We start from the raw sequence: 27,644 nt of genomic DNA on the forward strand, positions 1-27,644 counted from the left end.
TGGTATTGGCAAAACTGGACAGCTACATGCAAGAGAATGAAACTGGATTATTGTTTAACCCGATACATAAAAGTAAACTAGAAATGGATTAAACACTTGAATGTAAGTCATGAAACCATAAAACTCTTAGAAAACAACATAGGCAAATATCTCCTGAATATAAGCATGAGCAACTTCTTCCTGAACACATCTCCTCGAGCAAGGGAAACAAAAGCAAAAATGAACGCATGGGACTACATCAAACTAAAAAGTTTCTGTACAGCAAAGGACACCATCAACAGAACAAAAAGGCACCCTACAGTATGGGAGAATATATTTGTAAATGACATATCTGACAAGGGGCTAACATCCAAAATATATAAAGAACTTATATGCCTCAACACCCAAAAAGCAAATAATCCAATTAACAAATGGGCAGAAGATATGAAGAGACAGTTCTTCAAAGAAGAAATTCAGATGGCCAACAGACACATGAAAAGATCCTCCACATCACTAATCATCAGGAAAATGCAAATTAAGACTACAGTGAGATATCACCTCACACCAGTAAGGATGGCCAACATCGAAAAAACTAAGAACAACAAATGTTGGTGAGGATGTGGAGAAAGGGGAACCCTCCTACACTGCTGGTGGGAATGTAAGCTAGTTCAACCATTGTGGAAAGCAATATGGAGGTTCCTCAAAAAACTCAATAGAAATACCATTTGTCCTGGGAATTCCACTCCTTGGAATTTACCCCAATACAGCTCAGATTCAAAAAGACATATGCACCCCTATGTTTATCGCAGCACTTTTTACAATAGCTAAGACATGGAAGCAACCTAAGTGTCCATCAGTAGATGAATGGATAAAGAAGATGTGGTACATATACACAATGGAATACTATTCAGCTGTAAGAAAGAAACAAATCCTACCATTTGCAACATGGATGGAGCTGGAGGACATTACGCTCAGTGAAATAAGCCAGGCGGAGAAAGACAAATGCCAAATGATTTCCCTCATTTGTGGAGTATATCAATGAAGCAAAACTGAAGGAACAAAATAGCAGCAGACTCAGAGACTCCAAGAAGGAAGTAGTGGTTACCAAAGGGGAGGGGTGTGGGAGGGCTGGTGAGGAGGGAGAGAGAAGGGGATTGAGGGGTATTATGTTTGGTACACATGGTGTGGGGGGTCACGGGGAGAACAGTGTAGCACAGGGAAGGCACATATTGGATCTGTGGCTTCTTGCTGCACTGATGGACAGTGATTGCATTGGGGTATGAGTGGGGACTTGATGATATGGGTAAATGTAGTAACCACATTGTTTTTTCATGTGAAACCTTCATAAGCTTGTATATCAATCATACCTTAATAAAAAAAAAGAATGGGAAGATAGTCCACTAAAATGAGTGATTGGGTCAGTTAATTGATGTGGGAGTCTTGAACGGCAGTTATTCCATCCTTTGTGTACACCACAGTCCATCTGCATTTGTAGCTTATATACCCTAACAATACAGCATAGGGCTCATCATCTTGGGGACTTTAATTGGCCTCATTTCTCGTTCATGTTCAGTATCTTGCTAAGATTAAACATAGGTTGCAAAGCAAAGTCATGAAACCCGTGTATTCACTGGATTACCAAAATAACCAATTCACAAAGGGATGAAGAACTGATTGGGGCCCATTATATCTGCCAACCCACATTCCCACCTCAAGTACTGGTCTTCCTTTTAAGAGATATGCTAAAAATAGCATTGAGAGTGATTATAAATCTGATAAGTGCAGGTTGAAGACCATCAAGATTTCTTGGAAGTTAGCAACAGTAAACGCTCCAAAAATTCTAAAACAGGAGTGATCTACAAAAATAATTTTCACTTGTTTGAGGAGAATATTTTTGGAGAGCTGCTTTTATGAACATTGCAGATGGTTTGGGGCAGCAGACTGATTCTGTGCTTAAAAACCTGCCGGAGGTAATCTGCAGTGTGGAACTTCATCCATGACACCTAATCTTCCCTACACTTGTTTGCTATTGACTTCCCTTCAACTCACCTCTGTAAGTGACAGCCCTAGTTATCATTTATGCCGTGTGGAAATAATTCTTGACTCTAGCAACTCTGGATTTGGATTCTAGCTCCAATACTAACCAGCTAAGTGACTTTGAGAAAACTGCTTTGTTTCTTCATCTGTGAAACGAGTATATTGCGATGAAGTAGTGAGTGCAACTCAGCTTTTTAGCACTATAGACCCATTTTATCCTGAGATACCTTGCCATTCCTGAGGTATATATCCCAAAAGATTTGCAGACACCACATTTATAAATAGCCAATATGGCATAGAGCTTTTCTCACTAAATACAATGAAGTATGTAGCAGGCAGATTCATATGACCCCTTCATAGCTTTTAATGATTCTGAAATACAAGATAAAAGTGTTTTACAAAATCATTAAAACAAAGGCTGTGGCAAAAATAAACTCTAGGTTGCATTGTTACATCGTTGCTCTGGGAACACTGACAGTACATTTCCTTTACCCTGAAACGCAAATGTGGCTTTATTTTTTTAGTTATTTCTCAAGGACGCCTAGGTAGGTGATTTTGAAAAAAGAACAAGGGCTTGTGAGCGCAGATGTCATTGGTCGGTGAGCTTTGTAGAGCACACCGTACAAAGCATGCCTCAGGGAACACACAGATCCCAGAATGGGTGTGTGTGCTGTTCTCCCGTGTGGTTAAACTGTACCTGCCAAGGCTGCCCATCCCAAGGCTCTGCTGGGTCACATGATTTCAAAGACTTAGTCTCCCAAGCTGTATTTCTTAAGCCATTCCTTTTCCCAGTTGTATTTGGCAATGACGTGTATAGTTTCTGACTCCGGTTTCTTATAAATGCACAATAATCGGTGTTCCCATGATGAAATGACAAGGTTCCCATCAGAAGCAAAGGAATCCAACATTGCTTCCTTTTAAATGAAGCAGCATTACTGTGGATTTCATTAGGTCACGTTAGGAGACAATAGGTTCGGAAGTTTTTCAAGGTCCCTTTCATGTGCCATTCTGTGATCCAGGCTGCAGGAAGAGGCCCCTTCTCTCTGGCCAGAACCATAGGATCAGTAGCTACTACACAACTTGGGTAATGACTTGGCATAGAAATTGGACCATCTCAACCCTTCTTCCTGCCACATCTCTCATCTCCCCTTCAACATCGGCTTGTGCTGGGGCGAGAAGTGAGATTTTACAGGGTCAGTAGCCATTTGTCAAACACCATGCTGTGGACTAGGGGAACAAAAATAACAAGATAGAGTTCCTGTCCTTGGTAGTTTGCACTCCTAGGGGAGGCAGACAAATATACAGGTCATTTTAATATGGTTCTGTTCAAGTGTTAAGGTTTGTATAGGGAGTTATAGGAGCTCAGAGGAGGGATTCCTAGTGCTCCTCCAGGTTAGGGAGGTCTTCCTGGAGGAGGTGATTCCTGAGGTAATTTGGCCAGGTAGAGAAAGATGGGAAGTTTTTTCCAAGAAGACACAGTCAGAGGCATGGAACCACATAGTGAAGGAAAGGGAACTGAGGTGGTTTGGTTTTACTGACGTGAAAAGCTTCAAGTAGGGAATCGAGGAGAAGTGGTAGGAGAACAGAGCAGAAGCCAGGTCACAAAGAGCTTTGTATCTCACCTGGAGATTAGCTCCACCTGAATTCTGAGGGGAAAGCTAAGAGGCCCAGATTACATCACAGAGTTGGTCTGTTTTGAAAGTGGGGTTGTGGGGGTAAGGGGTAAAAATGCTGGCCCTTTGTACTCCTGTGTCAGTCAGTCATTGGCTGGAATCTGCTGTGGGGGTGGGCACATAGCATAGCCTCCCAATTGACTGAGGGCAAATCTCCCAATGAGAGGGTGCTGTGAGCTTTGTTAGCAGCCAACTCATAGCAACTGGAAGACGGGGCACCTGCCGGTAAGGTAAATGGGGTCTGGTAGGGCACCAAGGGCTTCCAGTTTGCCTGGCTAATACCTCCTCATCCTGTGGTACTCAGATTAGATAGTGTCACAGCCCCTATTGGGCCTTTCGTGCCTCCAAGTGTGGGTTAGGAGCCTTCCTGTGTGCTTCCACAACACCTCTTGTTTCCCCTCACTAGCCTAGTTAGTGCCTCTCATATAGCCTAAGGTTGCAAATGCTATGAAAGCAGGAGCTTCTTAAAACTATAGCACATACTATTGTGTCTGGTGTGTAAGTAGATGCTCAGTTAGTATTCTAAACAGCCAGCAAGTCCTGAGAGCTGGCTCTTTTTCTTTAGACTCTTTGCCATCTTCCTGCCAACTTGATGAGCTCATAGCTATGCCATTACCCTTCTTTAGGTCTCTCTTGACACCACTGTGGGACATTTTGTCTATAATACTAATCACATCATTAAAAATGAACTCCAACCAATCCACAACAAAAACACCTGCACTGGTTCCCTACTGCCCACAGAATACAGTCCAAGCTGCCTTACTGGACTTGTACAACCATCCATAAGGTGAACCCAGTCTACCCTTCCCCCACACCGTCCTGTTGGTTAGAACACTGCCCCAGGTCATTATGTGGCTTGTTTGTCTGGGCTCCGAATCTTTGGCCTTGCTTATCTTGATGCCTGGAATGCTTTCTCTACCTCACTTTGGGCCTGGAGTTTCCTATGCACCCATTCTCTAAAGCCCCAAAAGAAGCCCTACCTTCTCAGCTAACTGGCTCCCTCAGGGAATTTCCACTTTCCTGATGGCTCTAGTATTATTGATAGCACCATTCATTTTATGCCCCAACAGCATCATGAGCTACATGTCCTATTATATATCAGTCATGTGTACATATTTTTCCCTCACTTTCTAGACAGTACCTTTCTGTGCAGGAATCATGTTTAGCATTTATTTTATATTACCTAGGCCCAGGACTGGCTACATAATTTGGGGGACCTAGTACTAAATGAAAACACAAGCCCTTTCAAAAAAATAATGAAGAATTTCAAGATGGTCACAGCAGAGCATTAAATCCAGCATGGGCCTTGTGAGGCTCTTGTGAGGCTGTACAGGTCATATGCTCAAGAAGCTATCCCTACCTAGGGTTATGTGTCCAGTAGAACACTCTGTATAACCAACAAACACTCAAAGGAAAGGATAGAGTGAATGAATAAATGAGTAATTAAATTAGTTCAATTCTTTTAAAGTCATTCTTTAGTTTGTGGGAGACACTTTGTTCCTAAAACTGAAGGTGACCGTCATCAGTGGTTGACTGGAAAGCATTGGCTGAGGAGAGCCCGTTGTTATGTACCTGTTAATCATGAAGAGTGTTAAAGGATACATTTTAGAAGAGAATAAAATCATGACTCTTAGACACATATAAAATAAACATGTCAGCAATTTTATTTAGCTCATAAATTAATGAGAGAACAAAAAAGATACTACAATTGGTTCAAAGGAAAATCCAAAGAGCGGATGTATTTATAGGCCATTAGGAATGCAGACATGATTTGCTTAATAGATGCAAAACTGGCTGCTGCCACAAAAGCTGAGGGAAGTCAATCCAACCTCTATCAGACAGAATGTGAGTCTTTAGAGACAGGAATTATTTACATTACTCTTAATTTTCTGCGAGGTAATTTCGATCTCTACAGAGGTATAAAATAGTCTAGTCAAAGACAATGTAGGGCAGAGATAAGCCTGATGGATGGGCTAGTCAAGATGCCCAACTAAATTCCAGTCTTTCCCACTTCACGTAGGACAAAGGTAGGCCATGCCAGAGAAAGTGATCTTGTGTTGTTAATCTCCTCTCTGACTGCGGTCACCCAGAACTTGGGGGAAATCATTTCTATAAATAGCTGTGGCCTTTCTTATTTCTGTTCCTGCCTGTGTAGTTGAGATTGCCTTTGTTGAGGAGTTTGGAAGGAAAATGTCTTTCCTTAGAACAACCAAGTCTGGAAGGGACTCCACAGCTGGAGTAGAAGTCTTGGCCAGGTCACTTAGGATCATTGTTGTTTTTGGAAGGACTCCCTATTCTTAACAAAAGGTATATAGTTCTAAGTACTTTTAACATTACAAATTCTGAACCCCTGTGGGAGAATGGGCAAAGTGTACAAGCATTTAGCCATTCCAAACAGCCAGATAGGCAGAATGATTACCAGAGTATGCATCATTAAATATTAACCCATTTGTAAATTATGGATTTTACCAGTCTGTGTACTTGCTGCCTGTCCTCCGAGGGCTAACACCACAATACAGTTCAAACAACTCAAACTAAATCTTACAGGTAAAGAAAGACTCCCTTGTAGAAGATTCTATAACCTTGCTACTTCTTAGAAGGCCATTTATTAGAAAAAGCAGTGTCTCAGGCCGCAGCTCAGATCTACCAGATTAAAATGGATAATTTATCAACTCTTGGGTGATTTGTGAGCCTTTTACCCATTGAGAAGTTCTGCAGTGTAGTAAGTAGTAAGCCCTGAAAGTCACCTCTAATGTCTTTGATGTTTTCACAGGAATTGCCTATCTGTTTGCCAAAGCTTATCTGGTTTCCAAGAAACCGCAGTACCTGGACACATGTATCCGGTGTGGGGAACTCACGTGGCAGAAGGGCCTGCTAAAGAAGGGGCCGGGGATTTGCCATGGTGTAGCTGGCAGTGCCTATGTCTTTCTGCTGCTATACCGGCTCACAGGAAACTCTAAATACATCTACCGGGCCCAAAGGTCAGTTGTTTTTCACAAGTATTTTTTTCCTCCAACATTAACCTAATTAATGTGCTGAATAGGTAATAGAATCACAAAGTTTAAAAAGTGTAAAAAGAAATAGATCAACTATGCCCTCTAGCAACTTAGTTCACTTCCCAGGAGATAATCAGTAGTACCATTTCTTAATTATCTTCTCAGAGATGTTCTTCGTATATATACAAGCAAATAGGTGTATACAGAAAATTTTGCCCCTTTTTTTATACAAATGGTAGCACCTTGCTCTCTTAGCTATCACTCTAAATTAGCACATAAAGGACTCCATTTTTATTGTTGGTTAGTATTACGTTGTATGAAGAAACATCATTTATTTAACCAGTTCCATATAGAAGGATATTTGGATTATTACCAATATTTTGCATTACAAATAATGCTATGATGAATAACCATGTACATGTGTTATTTTGCATATGTATGGATATATCTGAAAGATAAATCCCTAGAAGTGGAATGACTGGGCCAAAGCATATATATATATTTGTGATTGTTTTTTATTGTGCTAAGAACACTTAACATGAGATCTATCCTCTTAACATATTTTAAAGTTCACAATACCATATTGTTAGCTATAGGCACAATGTTGTACAGCAGATCTCTAGAACTTACTCACCTTGCATTGAAACTTGATACCCATTGAGCAACAACTCCCCATTTCCCCCTCCCATCTAGCTCCTGGCAACTACCATTCTATTCTCTGCTTCTGAGTTTGACTATTGTAAATACCTCATGTAAATGTTGTCATGCAGTATGTCTTTTTGTAACTGACTTACTTCACTTAACATAATGTCCTCATTTATCATTTAGAACAGTACTTGGCACATTGTAACTGCAATTTGAGTGTTCACTGTTATTATTACTTAAAATTAAAGTTACATCACTTCAGACATTTCTCTATGCATAAATGTTCATATATCTATGTGTACATATATAAGTATGTGTGTATATATTAATAAGATCCTACTATTATGTATGTATGACAGTGCAATACATACCATTTGCAGCCTATAATTTTAAATGAACAATTTTCAAGGGAGGTCCTTTATTTCCATTTGTATAAATCTATTTCATTGTTTTAATAACTGTATAGTTATTTGCTGTAGATATACCATGATTAATTTAACCAATATTTAAGTAATGGGCACTTGGTACAAGTGCAATCTTTACTAATACAAACAAAATTGTCCCACATATCCAATATGTAACATTTCTATGTTCATGCCAGCATTCCTTGTCAGAGAAATGTTAGAATTGAGTTATGAGATACATAGGTATTTCTAGCTTGTCTTTATCTTTATTTATTTTATTTATTTATTTTTTTGCATCTCTCATATTTATTGATCAAATGGTTGTTAACAACAATAAAATTCTGTATAGGGGAGTCAATGCTCAATGCACAATCATTAATCCACCCCAAGCCTAATTCTCGTCAGTCTCCAATCTTCTGAAGCATAACGAACAAGTTCTTACATGGTGAACAAATTCTTACATAGTGAATAAGTTCTTACATGGTGAACAGTACAAGGGCAGTCATCACAGAAACTTTCGGTTTTGATCATGCATTATGAACTATAAACAGGTCAAATATGAATATTCGTTTGATTTTTATACTTGATTTATATGTGGATCCCACATTTCTCCCTTTATTATTATTATTATTTTTTTAAATAAAATGCTGAAGTGGTAGGTAGATGCAAGATAAAGGTAGAAAACATAGTTTAGTGTTGTAAGAGAGCAAATGTAGATGATCAGGTGTGTGCCTGTAGGCTATGTGTTAATCCAAGCTGCTTGTCTTTATCTTTAGCCCATTTTTTCTCCGATTGTGATGCTTATATTATGGATTGTAACTGTTTGTCAATATATGCTGTAAATATTTTCCTACTTTGCCTTTCTCTTTCAACTTAGTTCATGGTCTTTGGCCAGACCAAAATTTTAAGCATTTTTCTTGTCAAAGATATCAGACTTTCAAGAGTTTTAGATTTTGTGTTATGCTTAGAAAGGTCTTTCCTACTCCAAGGTTACAAAAACATTAATTTACCCTGAATTTTAATACCTTTGTGATTTTAACTTTTCTTAATATAAGTTTATACTCCTTTCACCTATTCATCCCATGCATTTAAAAGTTATTTTAACTTTTATATCTTTGATTACTCTAGAACTTACTTTTTAAAAAATGGTGTCAGTTAGGTATCTATCTTTGTGTTTTTAATGAAAAAGCAAAACTTTGCAATAACATCTGTTGAAAAATTACCCCTGTGACTTGAAATTCAGTTTATTATAAACTGAATTTATATAAATGTATGGGTTTTTTGTAGACTTTCTATATTTTGTCATTCATTTATTTCTAATTTTTTCTTAGTTATTCTCTCCCATTTTTTCTTCCAATTATGTTTTAGATTCAGTTTTTCAAAATTTAAAAAAACCCTATGGAAACTTAATTGGAATTTCAATGAATTTATAGGTTACTTTAGTGAGAATTAACATCTTTAGAATATTGAGTTTTTCCATCTAGGAACATGGTATGTTTTCTATTTATTTAAGTTTTCAAAAATGTAATTTGGTAAAATGTTTTTTGGGGATGTGTTGTAATTTATTCAACCAATTCCCTTTTAATGGACATATATGTGGTTTCTAGCTTTCATCTATTAGAAACATTAAAATTTTTTAAAATTTAAGTATGGTTGACATAATATTATATTAGTTTCAGATGTACAATAATTTTGATCTTGTGAAGAAAATCTTGTATGTTTCTTGTAAATTTTATTCCTAGATATGTTGTGTTTCCAGGTTTGTGAGTGGAATCTTTTCCTCCATTGTATTTTCAGGTCATTTATTACTGTATTTGTGAAAGCTTTTCAAAACACACATATTATTGCAGTTTAGCAACCTCAGATGCATTTCTTCCATATAAATCTGCATTGTTATCTATAAATACATCTTAGTTTTGATAAATATCACAATGATATATCTGGTCACCTAACAGAACTCCATTTCTATTTCTATTAGATTTTTATTAGATTTTATTGGGTTTTCTAAATGCACACACATATTATCTGCCAATAATTATAATTTTGTTACTTCCTTTCTCATTTGTATACTTTTTGTTTGTTTCCTATTTCAGGGGTCATAATCTCTATAACAATGTTCAGTAAGAAGAGGAATAGTGAACATCCTTGCTTTTATGCTGATTTTATTAGGAATGCTTCTATGTTTTACTCTGATCTTTTAAATTTGCTTCATATAATGTATATCATGCCAGATTATGACACCTCTGTTCAGGATAGTCCAATGGCTTCCCGTATGACTCAGAGTAAAAGCCAAAATCTGTCCTCTGAATGAAAAGCTTTATAGGATCCCATTATCTCTCTGATATCATCCCTTATTCTTCCCCTTAGTTCTTTCCACCGTGGTGGCTTATGATTCTGTTAAGATGCCAGGTACAATGTATCTCCAAGCCTTTGAAGTTTTGGTTCCCTCCGACTGCAATGCTCACTTTTTACATATATCTCCCAGCTCCCTCACTTCATTCAGACCTTAACTTAAAAGTTATTTTCTCAGAAATGCCTTACCAAGACAACTTATCTAATATTCAATGTTAAAAACATAGAATGTCTTTTATGATATTTGCATGTATATACTGAAGGAAAAATACTAACATGTGAAAGTCCTCTATTGGAAGCTCCATTGTTTAGGAATTCTGTGAACATATCTTGCTTCCTGGATCCCTAATCTGTTTGGGTTGCAGCCTGGCTCTTTATTTCCCAAATGTAGAAAAGAAAGTCATTTTGGATCTCATCTAGGCTAATGCGATATCACCTTCGGGATAAATGTCATCAGAGATTGTTGCCTTAGAAAGCCCATTTTTCATCAGAGGTTGTTTGCCTTAGAGAGACTATTTTTTAATAGGGTGAAAACAACCCCTCTATTTTTCTGGCAGACTAGTCCTAGCTTACAGAGCCTTAATTATAAGGTCCAGGGGTTGCCCTTCAGACAACTTAAATTTCTCATTTATAGGTAGAGACTGAAAATGTGCATGTAAATCTGAATATTGTTTGGACAGTGCACTTAATTGCTTAGGGTACTGGAATTTCCACTTCATTATAATTCATAGTTAAATATGGTATGGCCCAAATTGGAGAGATTTCCATATTTTGCCAGTTCCTAAAACAGTAATGTCAAACAATATGTACCTTCCTGGAATAACTATTACTTGGTCATTACCTATTGCTCTTTTAAAATACCGTTGGAATTTATGCTTACAGAAAAATACTTGATAACCTTTCCAGTTTCTTCTATGATTATTTAATTATTTAGGTTTTTGACCTCTTCTTGAATTAATTTTGGTGGTGGATATATTCCATAAAAGCTTCTAGTCCATATGGATGTTCAAACATTTGATGTAAAGCTCTAACAGTATAGCTCTGTGGTGTTTTAGATTTCCCACATCGGTGAATATATGCCTTTTGCATTGCTGATATTTTTCCTTTTTGATCATACACATTAGCATTTTGTCTATGCTGCTCATCCTTTCAAGAACTGGCTTTTGGTTTTGTTTATCAATTACTTTTGTTTTTCTCTTTGGCTTCCTGATTCAGTATTTTCCGCCTTTATTTTGGTTTTCCAGCATTCCTTTCCTTTATTTTGTTATTTTCTACAGTTTTTTAAAATGCTTAATTAGGATATCTTCCATCTTTCCAATAATAAAAATAATAATAATAAAAACTCAGATCAATGCATTTTCCTGAGTTCAGTTTCTGTCATAATTAATAGGTTTTTGTATATAATGTTTTCAATGTCTCTAATTCTTTTTAGTTCTCTAGTTACCATTCTGACTTCTATTTTGATAGAATTTTTTAGAAAAATGAATTTGTTAGTTTGAATTTTGTACCATTGAGTAGATTTTGGAAACAATCATATTCACTTTAATATGATAACACACTATGCAGGTCAGAAGACAATGAAACTGTCTCTCATACATTGCTGGTACTCTTATAAACAATATATCATTTAGAAATTATTTTGAAAAACACAAAGAATATTTATCACACTATTTTTAAGTAAAAAATGTAATATACCAAAATAGAATACAGATTATAATTTCAATAATGTAATAAAGAAATCAAAGTTCTGGGACAAAAAGGTTGGAAGGAGAGACAGCAAAGTTAACTATATGCTTCTTTTAAAGTAGAGTGGAATGGTTGTTTTACAAATATTTTGCTGTAATATGTTTATGTAAAAAAATGATATTTGCCATGTCTTGGATATTTGCCATATGCTCAGAGCCTAATATATGGCATCTATAATCTTTACAGATAATCTTTCACAGTTCTGCAACTTCACTATTTTAAAGTCAGATTAAGAAATTTGCCAAAGGTCATGTAACATGAAATTATAAGAGTTGGGTATTGCAACTTCAAGTGCTTCCTTGTGCTACCACACCAGGGCTTCTTAATCTAGTTTGTGAATTTACATGAGAAAAGTATTACAGCTCAAACTGAAATGTAGCATTTCCTTCAATTCCGAATATAGGCAGTAAGCCACAGGAGAATTAGCAGTAGCTATGACTCTGTCTCCAATAGAAGTCACAGATATTCTCATGTCCTATTACTGTTGTTGCAGACTATAACAAAATATATTTTACTCCCATCACTACTTAGAAAGGTTAGCAGTTATTAGACCTGCTACTAGATATTATCATTTAATGTGTTAATAAAATGTATATTAATATGTGTATTATACATAATACATATATAAGAATATATGTACTTATATATATTATTATAAAAGCAAATTTGGTTTTAAAATTTTTCCTAACTGTGCTTTAATATAATTAATTTCTATGGGAAGCCTGCATATTTTATTTTATGTATCTGAAGACTTTTTTCTGAGGAGTCCAGACTGCCAAATGATATATAGCACTAAAAAGGTTAAGACTCCCTGAAGCTACACCATGACATTTCATTGTATAATTACAAATTTTGAAGCAGCTCTTAAGATTCATTGCTATTTGACTGTTTGAAATTTTGAATTCCACTTAAAAAATCATTGCACATTCAGAAAAACACTTTATAGAAAAATTGTACCAAACAGAACTGCAGTGTTGCCTGCTGACTTATTTTAAGCTGCCATCAGCAATTCCAAGAGCCCTAAAAAGATCCAATAAGTAAATACTCTTCATAAGATCCCCTATGTAGTAGTAGTAATCTAAACTTATGGCAGTATCACCCCTTAGGCCTTACCAAGCTGTGAGTTTCAGCCACTGGTGATTGTTTTTGTTGCTGATGGGAACCAATAGAGAAAGTCAGCAAAGAGATGACATAGGTGACAGCAATTTAAGAACTGTAAACTCCTAAAAATGCTACTCATTATAAATAACTTGAATAGGATTGGTGGCAAATGCAGGTAAAAGAAAAAAGATCTTTTATAGAGAATTTAGAGGCCGGTGATTTCTTTTTAAGGTGGATGTCCTAAAAATAATCTATCTTATAACTGGGTTTGCTACTTGATGTCATGCTTATAAAATGTTGCTTGCCTTTTCCCATTCATCTTATTCCTTTGTTTGCCCAAAGCACAGATTGTATAAAATCTTGCCCATTTATTTTCACAGTCTCTGCTCTCTGTCACATAGAAATGAAACCCAGCCCAGAAATAATATGCCTGCAGAAACACAGCATATTTACTCTTAAAGGAACAGTCATATATCAGCTTGCTTCTATGCAAGATAAATAAAAATATAGCTGTTAATCTGATTTTTTTTACCTTTAATTATTGGAGGGCAGAAGGAATGAAATCTTCATATAATAGCAAATTGCTTTGCTTTGCAAATTCTGAAAATAGTTGAATTTGCTTGCCATCATAATTGGTTGTGAAACCTATACAATTGTATAATGGATCATTGTTTGTTTTTAGCAGAATAAGGCTTTCTTAAAATATTATACAATTCTGGAAAGAAAATGGTGCTAAAATTTTAACTTAGAAGAGAGAAGGAAGCAAACCAAGGTGAATAATATGGACTCACTCATGATAAAATTGTTCATATTTTCTTCTTCTCTTAGGTTTGCTGAATTTTTATTTACTGAGGAATTCAAGGCTGGTTCTCGGGTCCTTGAGAGTATATACAGCTTGTATGAAGGTTTCTCGGGGACGGTGTGCTTTCTGATCGATCTGCTGCAGCCTAATCAGGCTGAGTTCCCTCTCTTCAGTGTCTTCGTTTAGATGACTCCATCTCCCACTGTGGCCCTGCAGAAAGTCCCTGAACTTTCCTGAGCCCACCTGAGGCAGTTTCCACATAAGCTACATTCAATGGTATCACAGCCATGAGCCTTAACATCGCTGCTGGAAGGAAGGGAGGGAGCAGGCAGATGAAGGCAACATGATGCCAGACTTAAGGGAGAACAGTCTGAGAACCTGAGAAATAAAAACACCACAACTCTTCCAAAAAAGTAGAGGTTTAATATTTCAGGGAATAGATGTGAAACCAGCTATCAGAGGAAAAGGGAAAGAGAAATCATCTGTCAGTTATGGCAGAGAAAACGAAAATGAAATGTGGGCTAAGGCAATAAAATGCCAGTACCTTTGCAATTGGAGAGAGAATTTGACCGTTTGTGGGAGGCCTCCACCCCTAAAGTCAGAAATAAAGACAATTAAGAACCATTCATTCAGCTGAAAACTGCTAGAAGGGATGAAGTGTCAGGTTGCTGAAGGACAAAAAAGGGAACTCTTGGTTGTCCTATGCCTTTACTTACTGAAATGCATGATTTTTATTGAATGGAGAAATTTAAATATAAATCTCTGTTTTTTATCATTTCCCTGGGCACTTTAAAGAAATCATATCATAACTTAAGTTTCAACCCTGAAATTTGAATTTCCCTAGGCCTTACATCTCTTTTCCTGGTTTCTTTGTCTTTCCTAAAGCTCAATTAAAATAGTAAAATGCATAGGCTAGCCAAATATTGTAGCAAGTGTTGCTGTGCAGTATTTTTCTCAGCTTGAAGTGTGAGCTATGTATTATCTATTGTTAGTAAATTTTAAAATGCCTTTGTCGGCCCTATGAAGCTGTTAGCTGAACTATGAAACATACTCCTGGTAAAAATCCCTTATCTCAAAGATCAGGGTAACCACTACAAAGTATGTCTCTTCTGCCTTTGATGGAATACTGTGTTCCATGGGACAGGCAGACTCTGGCTGAGAAAGGAACTAGGGGTTGTGAAAAGAACATTGCTTAATTTTATGCTATTAGATTAAGAGATAAGTGAACTCCGTGGCTGATCACCTTACCTTCCAAGACACAGGCTCCACTAGAAACTGTCTATGGTACCCACTGGCCAAGTTGTTATATTACATTGACCCTGCACCCTGCTATAAACACATAGATGTTATAAAACTACTTCAGGTAAATAGTGGTCTGTAGAACACTGTAGGAGCATCTGTCAGATCAGAACACAAGTTTACCCTTTTCTAGAATTTGGTCACTGGCAATTTCATGTATCAGAGTAAGGAGGAAATTGCATAGTGTTTAAGATCTAACAATTATTTAAATAGTAAATATTTGGATATATGTGATAGATGTAAAAAAAGTATATATACTCACACACACACACAAACATACACAGATTATATTCTACATCTATCCCTATGTAAACCCAGGTACTTATTTAGTTCAGTAGTTCCTAACTTTTTGATTCATAGATGAACTTTGGGAGGAGCTGAGAAATACTTGGTTGCCTAGAACTATGTGTGTGTTGGCATGTACATGCATGTGCCTGTGTGCTCGTGGTGGGGTGGGCACTCATTTTTCTAGGAAGAGGACCTCTAGCATTCATAGGAGTCTCAGAGTATCTGGCTGAAGAAAGATAGGTTCTGCCTTTGTATATTGTATGACTCCATGTTTGCACTTATCAGAAAAAACTAAGACAAGATCGTTTTGAAAAGCATGCACTTTTTAGTTTAGTGTTTAACTTCCACATCCTCAATATAAATATATAAAATTGGCCTCAATTGTTCATGTTTGAAAATACTCAGGTTGAGGCCTTGCCACATAATTAGTAGCTCTCAGATGACTCCCAGAGTTGGGTTCTAAAAGTTCTTTCATGAATAGTCAGACTTCTAAGAAAGCCTTTAAGGCAAAAGGCCTTCTACAAAATCATCTTTTGAAGTGGTAGTGATACCTGCCTTCCACCATCTGGTTTTAAATTTACTTCATTTGACCGCCATAGGCTAAAGGTTATAGGGATCCAGTATACAGGGCTTTATGGAACACATGCCATTTTAATTGTCCAGCAATCTTTCAGGGTGACTTAGGTAATTGATCCCAAGTCTCACAGCTAGGAAGCGGCAAAATGAGGATTCAAATCCAGCATTTCACTTCACAAGTTATTTAGTCAGTATACTAGACTAGAATCTGGGGGTACAGCAGTGAGCAAAATATGTTGGATATTACCTTCTATTTCTGTTAGCTGATCCTTCAGCCATTCGTCCTTGAGACCTAAAACCTAAGGCACTAAAAAGTAATCATCCAGCTCAACATATCAGTTTTATCTCCAGGAACATCAGACAAAGTAGACTCGTTCCTGCTCACACACCCTTTTAGGGTCCAGTAGGGTAACTATGACATTGTGCTGACCATTGGGAAAAAGCAACCCTTTTGTGTGTCAAATCCAAGCAAAAGCCATGTTTGACTGTGTCTTTATGAATTGACACCTTAGTAACTTAGAGTAAACTAGAAACAAGGGTTTAGTACTTAAACATGTTGAAAGTTCATTTCATTTTCCTGAAAGCATAAAATTATAGGTTTGGAAAGTTCCTTCTGTATCTTGTTTTCCCAAGAAGGGGAAAAAGTACCCTTAAGTGTTGCTGTAGAAAAGCAGGGCATGTCGCTTCTTGTTTAACCAACTTGTTCCTTTCTATGTAGTAATGTTCTTGTTTTTGAATAGTGCTTAAACACATTGCCTCTTGAAGGCTATGGGGGCATTTTTACCACCACTCATATAACTTTAGTATTATTTGTACAGTATGTGTCATGAACTGTTATGAACCCTGAAGGTAACAGTGGAAATATTTGAGGCTAGATTGAAAGAATCTCTCAATAATGGGAGACTCCATTATACTTGGAGAACAGGAAGTTTTGGAAAATATTATAACTGTATATTTTGTTTCACTAACAAAATTAAGTACTTTCTCTTCCATCATACCCCAAAATATTATATTTATTTATTTTTCCCAATCCCATTTCAATCATCAGTTTTTACTTTTTTGTTCTATTTGTAACCTAATAATTGAGATTGGACAAACAGGTTAGACAGCTTATATTCCCCTGTGATTCTTCAGGTAACTGACTACACATTTTCTGATAACTTGAGAAACAGTCATTTTCTTGGTGTGTGCTAAACTGGAACTTTTCCATGGCAATTTATATCTTTGAGTTTCTTTGACACACTAAGATTTTAATCAAAGTAGTATGCAAAGTGTTTCAATTTCTGTAAAGAACAAATCTTAATAATTTCAATGCAACAAATGTAAGTTTGTGATTTATAAGCATATTAAGGAAACACATGATTAAAAGGAAAAACATTACTAATGCAAAGAGCCCTGTGTTAGAAATCATAAAGCCTTGCTCTGCCATTTCCATAAGGCCACTATAATAATAAAAAAAAATAATAAATAATAATCACCCTCTCCACCTCACAGGTTTGTCATGACGGTTGTCAATGATAAGATGAAAATAAGAGAGTTCTGTATATGTAGGTCCCTTATATATTTAAAAGAGAAGCTATATTTTAAGTACTCACCTTTCTACTGCACAGAAAATCATGCTCAACTACAACTTCAAATAAGCATTTCAGTAAAATGGAATCTCCGTATGTGCATGTAGTGCTGGGGGTCTGATCACTTGATGGGTAAAAACAAAATACACGTTTTTTTCTTCTAAATCCAGTCCTGATGATAATATTTATTGCCTCAGAAAGTTCTGATTCACTGGCGCTTAGTACATAGGAATAGTCTGGTTTAGCTCGGGAGCTTCTTTAATGTAAATATTTATTTTGCTTGCTGGAAACAAAGGATTACAGTGCCAGTAATATGAGAAAAGGAGCTGGCAGGCTAGGTCTGCAGAGCAAAAATGAACTGGAAACAAAGTACTTTTAGTTGTGTTTGGTCTGCACTTTAATTCAGGCCTCAGAACTGCATGACATACAGTGATAGAAATATACTCTCAATTGCATTATAAGGCCTTCCTTTGGGGAGCTGGGTTATTTATTCAACACTATCTCAAATTAATAGCTAAATGACCTGCCTCAGATTCAGCAAGGCCATGTTATCTTGGCATAAACTTGGCAAGGAAAGCAAATGAGAAGGCCAGCAAAGGGCTGGGTGCGGGAAAGCTTGCAGCCCGCTCAGCATCTCAGTGTGAGTTGTGGATGCACATTTAATGTGGCTAAGAACCAGTCATCCTACTCATGGGTGTTATTGTTTCTTGGGACCTCTAATCCCTACCCACCTACCCCCACCCCCACCCCTGATTCAGCAACTTCTTGTCCTGTTCCTCCTCTTTAAATAGTACCTTCTGATATGTTTTTTCCTGTGTCTGCTTAATCATGTGACCTCCTTTTGCCTGGGAGGGCAGGTTTTCTCATTATCTCTTCCATCCATGTCAGTTCGTAGCTGAAAGCTCCAGGCTCAGTAAGGCTGGACTCCCCTCTGGACAGAAGCACCACCCTCCAGGTCAGCAACAGGAGTTGGGCCCATTCTGCAGTCAGATCACAGGTCCAGGGCAGCCCACCTTGAGTGCAGCTCTGCATGGGAATAGAATGGCGACTGTATTTATCTGCTTCTTCTCCATAAAGAAACCTGGTCATTTAACTTGTATGTCATGGGAAAAAAAGTTGATGCTACTTTAAATATCTGTGCCTCTACATTATCAAAATTCTCATACTGGGGGTGCCCTCTCTCTCCTTCTTTGACTGAAAGTGCTAATGAATTGAGGCCGGATGGATGATGCCTTTAGGGTTTAAAAACATACTTTTAGATTTTCTTGAAGTATTGAACTTTGTCATTTCCACCTAGACTCTTCCACAAATGGCAATGTCCCTTAGCTAGAGAATTTTCTGCATCTTCTTTTGGCTTTGTGGACCTGTTACTTACCCCTCTAAACTGAACTTGAAAAATTGTTTAAAATGAAAACTAAATCATCCATATTTTTGTTCTTGGCTGGGAGGTAGTATGTTAAAGGAACAGATTAACCTTTCTTTTCTTGCTTTCTCCTCTCTGTACAATATTGAAGAAGAAGAAGGGAGAGAGGTAGAAAAGATAAATAAGGCTTGATTGTCAAGGACTGTGAAAACAGTTTGCAAGGCCTTCCTGTTTGTTTCCTCTTAGTCCGGTGTGTGTGTGTGTGTGTGACAGAGAAAGAGAGACTAATTTAGGGAGACTCAGTATCACATATGAAATAAAGCCCAACATGTAGCTATTAGATATATCTAAGTGAATGGATGTACACAAACATACGTTGATTAAAGAATGGGTCTTCATTGTGTGTTAACTACTCTAACAAATGAGCACATAATTAATGAAAGCCCTAGTTAGACTTCTAGTTGTCTATCTTAAGTATTCATTTTCATTAAAACTTCTGCCAGGGTAAAGCCATTAGTAGTCAACAGTAGAAGATAATAGATGTGACTTTCACAAATAGAACCACAAATGTGAGTCACACATAATTTTGAAATTTCCTAGTAGCCACATGAAAAAGTAAAACTCAAAAGGTGAAATTAATTTTAGTAATGCATTTGATTTAACTCAGTATATCCAAAATGTCATTTCAACATGTAATCTGTGCAAAATTATTAATGAAATATTTTACATTTTTTTTGTTATGAGGCTTTAAAGTCTGGTGCGTATTTTGTACTTACTACACATCTCAAATCAGACACGCCACATTTCTAGTGCTTAAGAGCCACCTGTGGGTTGGCTACTCTATTGGACAGCACAGGGCTAGCATCCCACTGCTGTTTCACAGTATTGATGACATCTTTTTACAGCTTGTGGATATTTTTGTTGTTATAAGATAAAATTGAAACAAAACCCTGCATGCTATTTGAGTACTTTGGAGTTTCCCAAATGCTGAACCCTGGTAGCAAAACCTGTCCTGTGGAAAAATAGATTCTGTGACTAAATAAGTTAGGAAAGTTCTGGTTTTTTTGTACCTTTTTGGAAATATCTATGGTGCCAATGTATCACAGACTCTGAGAAAACCTCCCTGTGTAAAGCAGCCTGTTTGAAGTTGTTGAGTTCTATAAGGTCCAACCTCCTGATTGTCAATGTTGCCCAGCTACTAGTATAAAAACATGGTTAGTCTTGCATGGTATGTTTATGGTATACTTAAAATATTTGTTATGTGCCCCCCAGGCACATTAAAGATGACTTTTGTCCCAGAGTATTAATCCCTACTAATGATCTTGCCCTTATGAAGGGGTCATTCTTTTCCACACTTGTAGGGACAAGAATTCTGAAATTGCCTCAAGTGTCTCTACATAAGAAAACCTTTGTGTCTTCCCCTCCTTCTCCTCTCTTTTTGGAGCCTGTCTCTTCTTATTCTTTGTATTTGGAGTCACCTGGGAGCCAAGATATTATCTTCTTATTCTAGAACCACCTACTAAACTGAAACCAGGAGACGGCTTTAATGTCTTGCATATGGACAAAGATCTTCAGAAAGTACCCAAATATACACCTTCCTCTCATTCTTTCAGAAATGATGAGCACACTAAAAAGGGGAGAAACACTTGAGTGGATAAACAGAATACAGCTTAAGTAGAGTAATGCTGTTTCTGCTGATGCTTTCTTTTCATATTTTGTGTGTCATTTTAATTTACGTGCTTAATGTGTGCTGTTTTGCTAAACTAGCTGTGACTTAGTAATCAGTTTAAAGAAGATACAGGCTATTACTTGACAGCTGTCAGTCTTTAGCAAATTATCTTTTTGCCTTTGTTTTAATGGGAGCTCTGAGGCTGCCTCCATAAGTTTTGTTTTACAATCTGTGCTTAAGTGGCTATTACCAATGAAATTACTTCTGTGGCTGAATTTGGTCCAAGTTGACTGTAGTAACCTTTATATGTGGATGTATTCAAATAAGAAGATTGATTTAAGTGATCGGTTTTGTCTCTGTTTTTTAGGACTTCTGTACTTCAATATTAGAGATATCTTCTGAAGACTATAGCAGCACTAAAACCCCTTTGCTTTCAAAAATGCAAAGAATACCAGGAGTTTTATATAGATTCTCCAAGAGTAGGAGTGGAAAATTCTAAGTGCAAAAGTTTGGTTTTAGAATCTGTCTGATAAGGAAGCACAGCCCATTCTCTTAAAAGGTAACAGCTTTCCCATCTTGGAACAGCTCAGCGAGCTCTACTTGGAAAGAAGGTCTGGATTTTAATCTCATGGATTTAATGGCGCTAAATCAAAAAAAAATTTAATGGATTTTGTAGAATCCAATTATTAGGGGAAAGACTTTGCAAAGCCATATACTGTGCAATAGTCAGTGCCACGTTAGTTTCATAATGTGCATTTCCCAAGTGAATAGAATTTACTTCACCAAAATGACTTTTTGCACAATTCACAATATTTACAGAAATGTGATTGTATCACTGGAGGAAAAAAGCTCACCTTCCTAGTGATACATTTCACATTCAGTAGTAAACTAGTGCAATTCCTTAATTATTTGGGGGGATAGACAAGAGTAATCTGTCAATAGAATATAACTGCTTGTTCCTAATTGCACCTAGGAATGAATACATACTATTATTTAAGGTACTATTGAATTTTGAGAAACTACTCAACAAATTAATAAAATTGTACTCTTTTCAATACATTTGCCTCAGCACAAATGCAGTTAAAAACATAAACTTATAAAAAATACACCAAATAATAGAGATTAGTTATTTTACTTTAAAATCCTACTAATATCCATTAGCACTAAATCCAATACCAGTTATCGGTTATAGATAACTAAAATTTTGAAACTGTTGTGCACAAAATAAGAGGCTTCTTTAAAAATATCTTTTTGCCAAAAAATAGGTTCTATAACCCTTTGCTAATTATTATATTCCCTTAGGGGTACTTTGAAGCACTTTCAAAGACATATCTATAGCAGTTAGGTCTAAATTTAGAGCGGAATATTCTGTCAGATATTTTACTATATCACAAAATGTTGTAGTACTGTATTTTATAATAAAACCAAATTCTTAAGTATTCTGGTATGTTACATATTATGATACCAAAAAACCACTTTATATAAGTCTATTATTGTGTATATAATATTTTTAAAAAATGGATAATGCAGTGCTAGGAAGAAAGTCTAATACCAATACATGACATTAAATTGATCTTTAGTCAAAATCCATTTAGGTATTTGACAGGGAAACAAGCAATCATATGCTTGAAGGTATATATTATTCTCAAGGACAAAATGGTAAATGTTAATACATAAAGGCTTGGTCACTGGGGCAAATTAGCTGGTATGCAGACTGAGAAAGATCAACTTACACGTGCTCATCAGATTTTAGCTTTTGTTATTGGTTGTTCCTGGAGGGGAAAGTGCTACAGTCAGTTGATGTTGCCTCCCCTTCACATGGGGGGTCTGCTCACAGTCACTGCATGGTATAATGAAATCTCTTTAGAAGCAGGATTGAGTCACGAGCTTTGAAATGCACCTTACTGATTTAAAAACTGCTATTACAATGTTCTAAACACTGTGATATTTCCAAATGTGTTTTCTGTATTAGTTTTGTACTGTAGAAAATAATTTGCCTAAACTGGACTCCATAGTGCTTAATGCAATTTTGCTTATTGGCTTATCACCCCCTCCCATATTTATGTACAGTCTTCTTAATAATGTAAAACCTGTGTTAATTCTTTGCCTTAAAATAAAATCTAATGCTAAATATTGAGTATGCTCTAATTAATAATTCTAAGCCACAAATTAATTTTTATTTTAAAGCTTAAAGCAGTGTCAAATAAAATATTAACAAATACTCTGTGGAGTGTTGCTGCCTATTTTGTATTTGTGACAGTATGTGTGTCTTGATCCAGGACATGGTGGCCTCCTAGGTGCTATAAATAGATACTAGTAATCCTTTTAGAGAATGGGCCTGGTACCTCTCAGCTGTCTGCTGAATCCTCCACTTAACCCTTATAAATAGATTTTCCCACGCCACACAAGAATGAAGAAAAACAGCCCTTCATGTTCTCCCCCTCTACAATTTTTTGTCTCAATTCCTACTGAATCTTCACATGCTGTTCATGTTGACATTTTTTCCTAAATAGATGGCAGATATACCTTACAATTGATGGAATTACCTAATTTCAGCAGGAAAAGAGAGCTTGCAATTATTAAAGTCTAATTCCTTATGGAGCAGATCAGGACCTGAGTTTTAGAGAGATTTAGTGACTTGTTCAAGCTCTGAGGACAATGGTACACTGAGCCCAACCTGATGTCAAGAAGGCTGTCAGTAGTTCAGTGAGTGAAAAGGAATTGTCTTAGTCCTGGGGCTGGCACACACCCGCAAGCAGAGGTATGACTTGGGGCAGAAAACCACTTCCTTATTAGGCTCTTGTCTTTGCCCTATCTGAGTTAGTCACAGTTACAGAGGAATAAGTTTTGTAGGCAGTTTTTCTGGGAGAGAAGACGTTGGCTCCTAAGGATTGTTTCTGATACTCTTTCACCATTGGAAATGATGCTTCACACTGTATTTGGAAGATGGAGAGACATGCTTACTTGGCACAGGGAAAAGTTAAATTCTGGCTGCATGACAATACAGTTGTACTTTGCAAAGCACCTGAGTGGTCTGGTTATTTTTAAATGACCGGAAACACTGGCCCTTTGAGGCATTTGACTTCCTTAGGCCCAGAAAAAGGATTCTGGGCTGGAAAAGCATCCAGACTGCAATTCTGGGTCCAGTGAGTTGCTGTTTATTCTTTTTTAATTGGAATAAAATTGATATACAATATTATATTGGTTTCACATGTACAACATAGTGCTTCAGTAATTATATACATTACTAGATACTTACCACAGTTTTAAGTATAGTTCCCCATTACCATACCAAGATATTATAGTATTATTGTTATATTCTCTGTGTTGTACTTCCATTCCTATGATGAACTTGTTTGCAGTTTGTAACTATCCCTTTCATTGATTTCATTCCCCCCCCTCTGACTCCCCGCTATGGTAACCAACAGCCTTGTTGTCCATATTTATGGGTCTATTTTGTTTCTTTTGTTTTTTAGCTTCTGCATATAGGTGGAATCATACGGTATTTGTCTTTCTCTGCCTAGCTTAATCCATGTTGTCCCAAATGGCAAGAGTTCCTTCTTTTTATGGCTAATGTCCATTGTGTATACGTACCTCATTTCTTTATCCATTCATATATTGATGGGGATTTGGGTTGCTTCTATATCTTTGCTATTGTAAATAATGCTGCAATGAACATAGGGGTGCATATGTCTTTGTGAATTAGTGACTTTCTCTTGTTTGGGTAAATTCCCAGAAGTGGGATTGCTGGGTGATATGGAATTTCTATTTTTAGTTTTTCAGGAACCTCCATACTGCTTTCCACAGTAGTTGCACCAATTTACATTCCCACCAACAATGCAGAAGGGTTCCATTTTCTTCACATCCTCAGCAACACTTGTTATTTCTTGTCTTTTGAATAACAGCCATTCTGACTGGTGTGAGGTGATACCTCATTGTGGTTTTGATTTGCATTTCCCTGATGATTAGTGATGTTGAGCATTTCTTTTTCATGTGTCTGTTGGTCATCTGTATGTTTTCTTTGGGAAAATGTCTATTCAGGTCCTCTGCCCATTTTTTAATTGGATTATTTGTTTTTTTTGGTGTTGAGTTGTATGAGTTCTTTATGTACATTGGATATTAGCCCATTATCAGTCATATCATTTACAAATATATTCTCCAGTTTGGTAGGTTGCCTTTTTGTTTTATAGCTAGACTTATCAAGAAGAAAAGAGAGGACACAAAATCAGAAATGGAAAATGGGGAGTTACAACCTGCACCCCAGAAATTCAAAGAATTATAAGAATTCTATGAGAAATTATTTGCCCATCAATTGGACAACCTAAAAACTTAGATAAATTCCTAGAAACATACAGCCTTCCAAAACTGACCCAGGAAGAGGCAGAAAATCTGAACAGACCAATTACTAGTAATGAAATTGAACTAGAAATAAAGAAACTCCTAATAAATTAAAATCCAGGACCAGATGGCTTCACAGATGGATTCTACCAGACATTCAAAGACTAGCTAATATACATCCTTCTGAACATATTCCAAAAAATAAAAGAGGAGGGAATACTTCCAAACTCATTCCATGAGGCCAGCGCCACTCTAATAACAAAACCAGACAGACACCACAAAAACAAAAAATACAGACCAATATCCCTGATGAACAGAGACTCAAAAATCCTCAACAAAATATTAATAAACTGAATCAAAAATACATCAAAAGGATCATTCATCAGGACCAAGTGGGATTTATTCCATGGATCCAAGGATGGTACAAGAGTCGTAAATCAATCACTGTGGTACACCACATTAACAAAAAGGCAGGATAAAAACCGTATGATTATTTCAATAGATGCTAAAAAGGCATTTGACAAAACTCAACATCCATTCATGATAGAAATGCTCAACAAAGTGGGTGTACAGGACACGTATCTCCACATAACAAATGCCATGTACAACAAACCCACAACCAATATACTCTTGGGAAAAGTCGTTTTTCCTAAGAACGCTTGTAATGCGCCTGTCAGCGAAGGGCTCTAGGACCCAGAGGCTGCGGCGGGGCTAGAAGGGCCCGCCGTACCCTCTGGGACTCAGGCGCAAGCTGCGGCGGGACGCGGGTTCGGGGCCCGCCAGAGGACCGTCGCCGCGGGGACACCGCCGACACTCTGGCGCTCGGGCGGCGCACAGTGCGCGTGGGCGTGTCTCCGAGAGGCCGCGCTCCCCGCCCCACCCGAGCCGGGTCGGTTGCCCCCAGGCCCGTGCCCTCGGCGGGCAGCGCAGAGCGCGGGAGCAGTGGGGGCCGGGTATGCCTGCAGCCCGTTGGGCGACCGCCGCCGCCACCGGTACGCGCAGCTGACGCGCAGAGATGAAATTCCCGGGTTCTGTGCTGGCGTCCGTGTTCCTGTTCGTGGCCGAGACGGCGGCGGCGCTGTACCTGAGCAGCACCTACCGCTCGGGCGGGGATGGCATGTGGCAGGCGCTGACGCTGCTTTTCTCCCTGCTGCCCTGTGCGCTTGTGCAGCTCACGCTCCTCTTCGTGCACCGCGACTTCAGCCGCGACCGCCCGCTGGTGCTGCTGCTGCACCTGCTGCAACTCGGGCCCCTTTTCAGGTGCGTGCGGGACCCGGGGCCCTAGGCCGCAGACCCCGGGCGCTCTCCCCCACCTGCCCTAGCGAGGGGAGCGGCATTCCGGGAAGGACGGGTGGTGGACCGGGTCCCAGCCCGGCCGCCCTGCCCCTCAGCCTTGCCGTTCCAGGCACAGGAATGCGACAAAATCCCGGGGGGCTGCGAATAAAACTGCGGCGTACTGCGTTCCCCTCAGGTGCTAGCGTGTGAAACAGCCAATATCCAGCTGAATCTGACTAACATAAAGGGCAGTGTCGTGTGGCTCGCCGTTCCTTGGGCTCTGGCAGGATCTGCTGGCGTCGTGACAGATCCTTGGGATCAAAAGCGCATGCAGAATATTTACCTTAACGTAGGAAACACGTGGGGTTTACTGTGTGACAGGCACTGTTCTCAGCACTTTACAAATATTAATTTTCATACAGAATTCTAGAAAGCCATGCATCATTCTTTTCTCTTGGTGTGGAAACATACGGGGTTGTAGAAATGCCTTCTGGCCCTGCCTAATTTATAAACGTAGTAATTGGAGCTGGAACACAATGTGCCATAGAGACAAACACTTCGTGGTGTGTTAAGAAAAATGATGAGTGACATCTATGGAAATAATTTATTATTAACACAAAAAAGGAAAAAATATATATGGTAGTGAAGTAGACTTTGGTTTATCGAAGGACCATGAATTGAGTATAAAATGTGTTTTTGTGTTTTTCATCTCGGCAGGAAATGCAAAACTAAAGGGTTTCTATTTGGATTGGAAAAGAATATACTGAACTTTAGACAGAGGTGATAGCGAAATTCAAAGAGACCGAAAGGCCAGAGACACACCTCAGCTGCCAGAAAATTCAACTAGCCAGGAACCTTTCCTACCAGGAAATAACACCCACCACCACCACCACCAACACACACACACACACACACACAGTCCAGTAGCAAGATAGATTTTACAGAGCCATGTAATAAAACTTTCTACTTCATAATGAAGACAGCCATCCCAAGTGACACTCAGAATACCAACTTGTAGCTTACACAGTCAGAGCAAACTTAGTGAATGAGTTTCCCACCCTCCAGAAGGCACAGAATCCTAGAAAGGAAGAGAAACAGGTATACTGGTGGGGGTAAGAAGTTGCTACTGACATTGTGAAAGCAAAGAAGTTAGGGGAAAAAGAGAGAGTGAAGGGAATTTAAAAGTCCTGCAGTTTGGAGCTATTAAGTGAGGAGACAGTCCTTTCTGGCCAAGTAGGCCACAGTGTCCTGATTATACTCCTGATCAGTAAAATCAGTGTGATCTAACTTTGGTCAAGGCACTCATCATTTATTAACCTCATCTGTGAAAATAAAACTCATTGCTCATGATGTTTAAGTAAAGTGGTGAAAGGGGAGCTGACATTTCTCAAATGCTCCTTGTGCTGGACGTTTTGGTAGGTGCTTATCTCTCTCAGTTGATGAAATCCGCACCATAAAGTAGATGTAATTGTACCCATTTTATAGATGAGGAACATGAGACCCCAGACCACATTCATGAGGCTTCTTATT

At 37.9% G+C, this 27,644-nt stretch overlaps 2 protein-coding genes and 1 long non-coding RNA gene across 3 annotated transcripts in view; 2 read left to right on the forward strand and 1 right to left on the reverse strand.

The window, feature by feature from the left end:
- The window catches only part of LANCL3 (LanC like family member 3), a 107,182-nt gene extending 89,472 nt beyond the window's left edge, over nt 1-17,710 (forward strand). The window contains exons 4-5 of the mRNA XM_036908995.2: nt 6,463-6,670; nt 13,762-17,710. Of these exons, the coding sequence (XP_036764890.2) occupies nt 6,463-6,670; nt 13,762-13,921 (368 nt within the window). The 3' untranslated portion in view covers nt 13,922-17,710. The remainder of the gene's footprint in view (nt 1-6,462; nt 6,671-13,761) is intronic.
- A 129-nt stretch (nt 17,711-17,839) lies between these two features.
- Nucleotides 17,840-26,078, reverse strand: LOC130682018 (uncharacterized). The gene is made up of 2 exons (XR_008995308.1): nt 25,939-26,078; nt 17,840-18,495 (listed from the first exon to the last, which is right to left on the reverse strand). It is a non-coding gene; the product is annotated as an uncharacterized LOC130682018 (long non-coding RNA).
- Nucleotides 25,277-27,644, forward strand: part of XK (X-linked Kx blood group antigen, Kell and VPS13A binding protein) — a 46,221-nt gene continuing 43,853 nt past the window's right edge. Inside the window, exon 1 of the mRNA XM_036908993.2 lies at nt 25,277-26,099. Within this exon, the coding sequence (XP_036764888.1) occupies nt 25,855-26,099 (245 nt within the window). The 5' untranslated portion in view covers nt 25,277-25,854. The remainder of the gene's footprint in view (nt 26,100-27,644) is intronic.

Source organism: Manis pentadactyla, chromosome X (genome assembly GCF_030020395.1).
Source record: "Manis pentadactyla isolate mManPen7 chromosome X, mManPen7.hap1, whole genome shotgun sequence".
NCBI lineage: Eukaryota > Metazoa > Chordata > Mammalia > Pholidota > Manidae > Manis > Manis pentadactyla.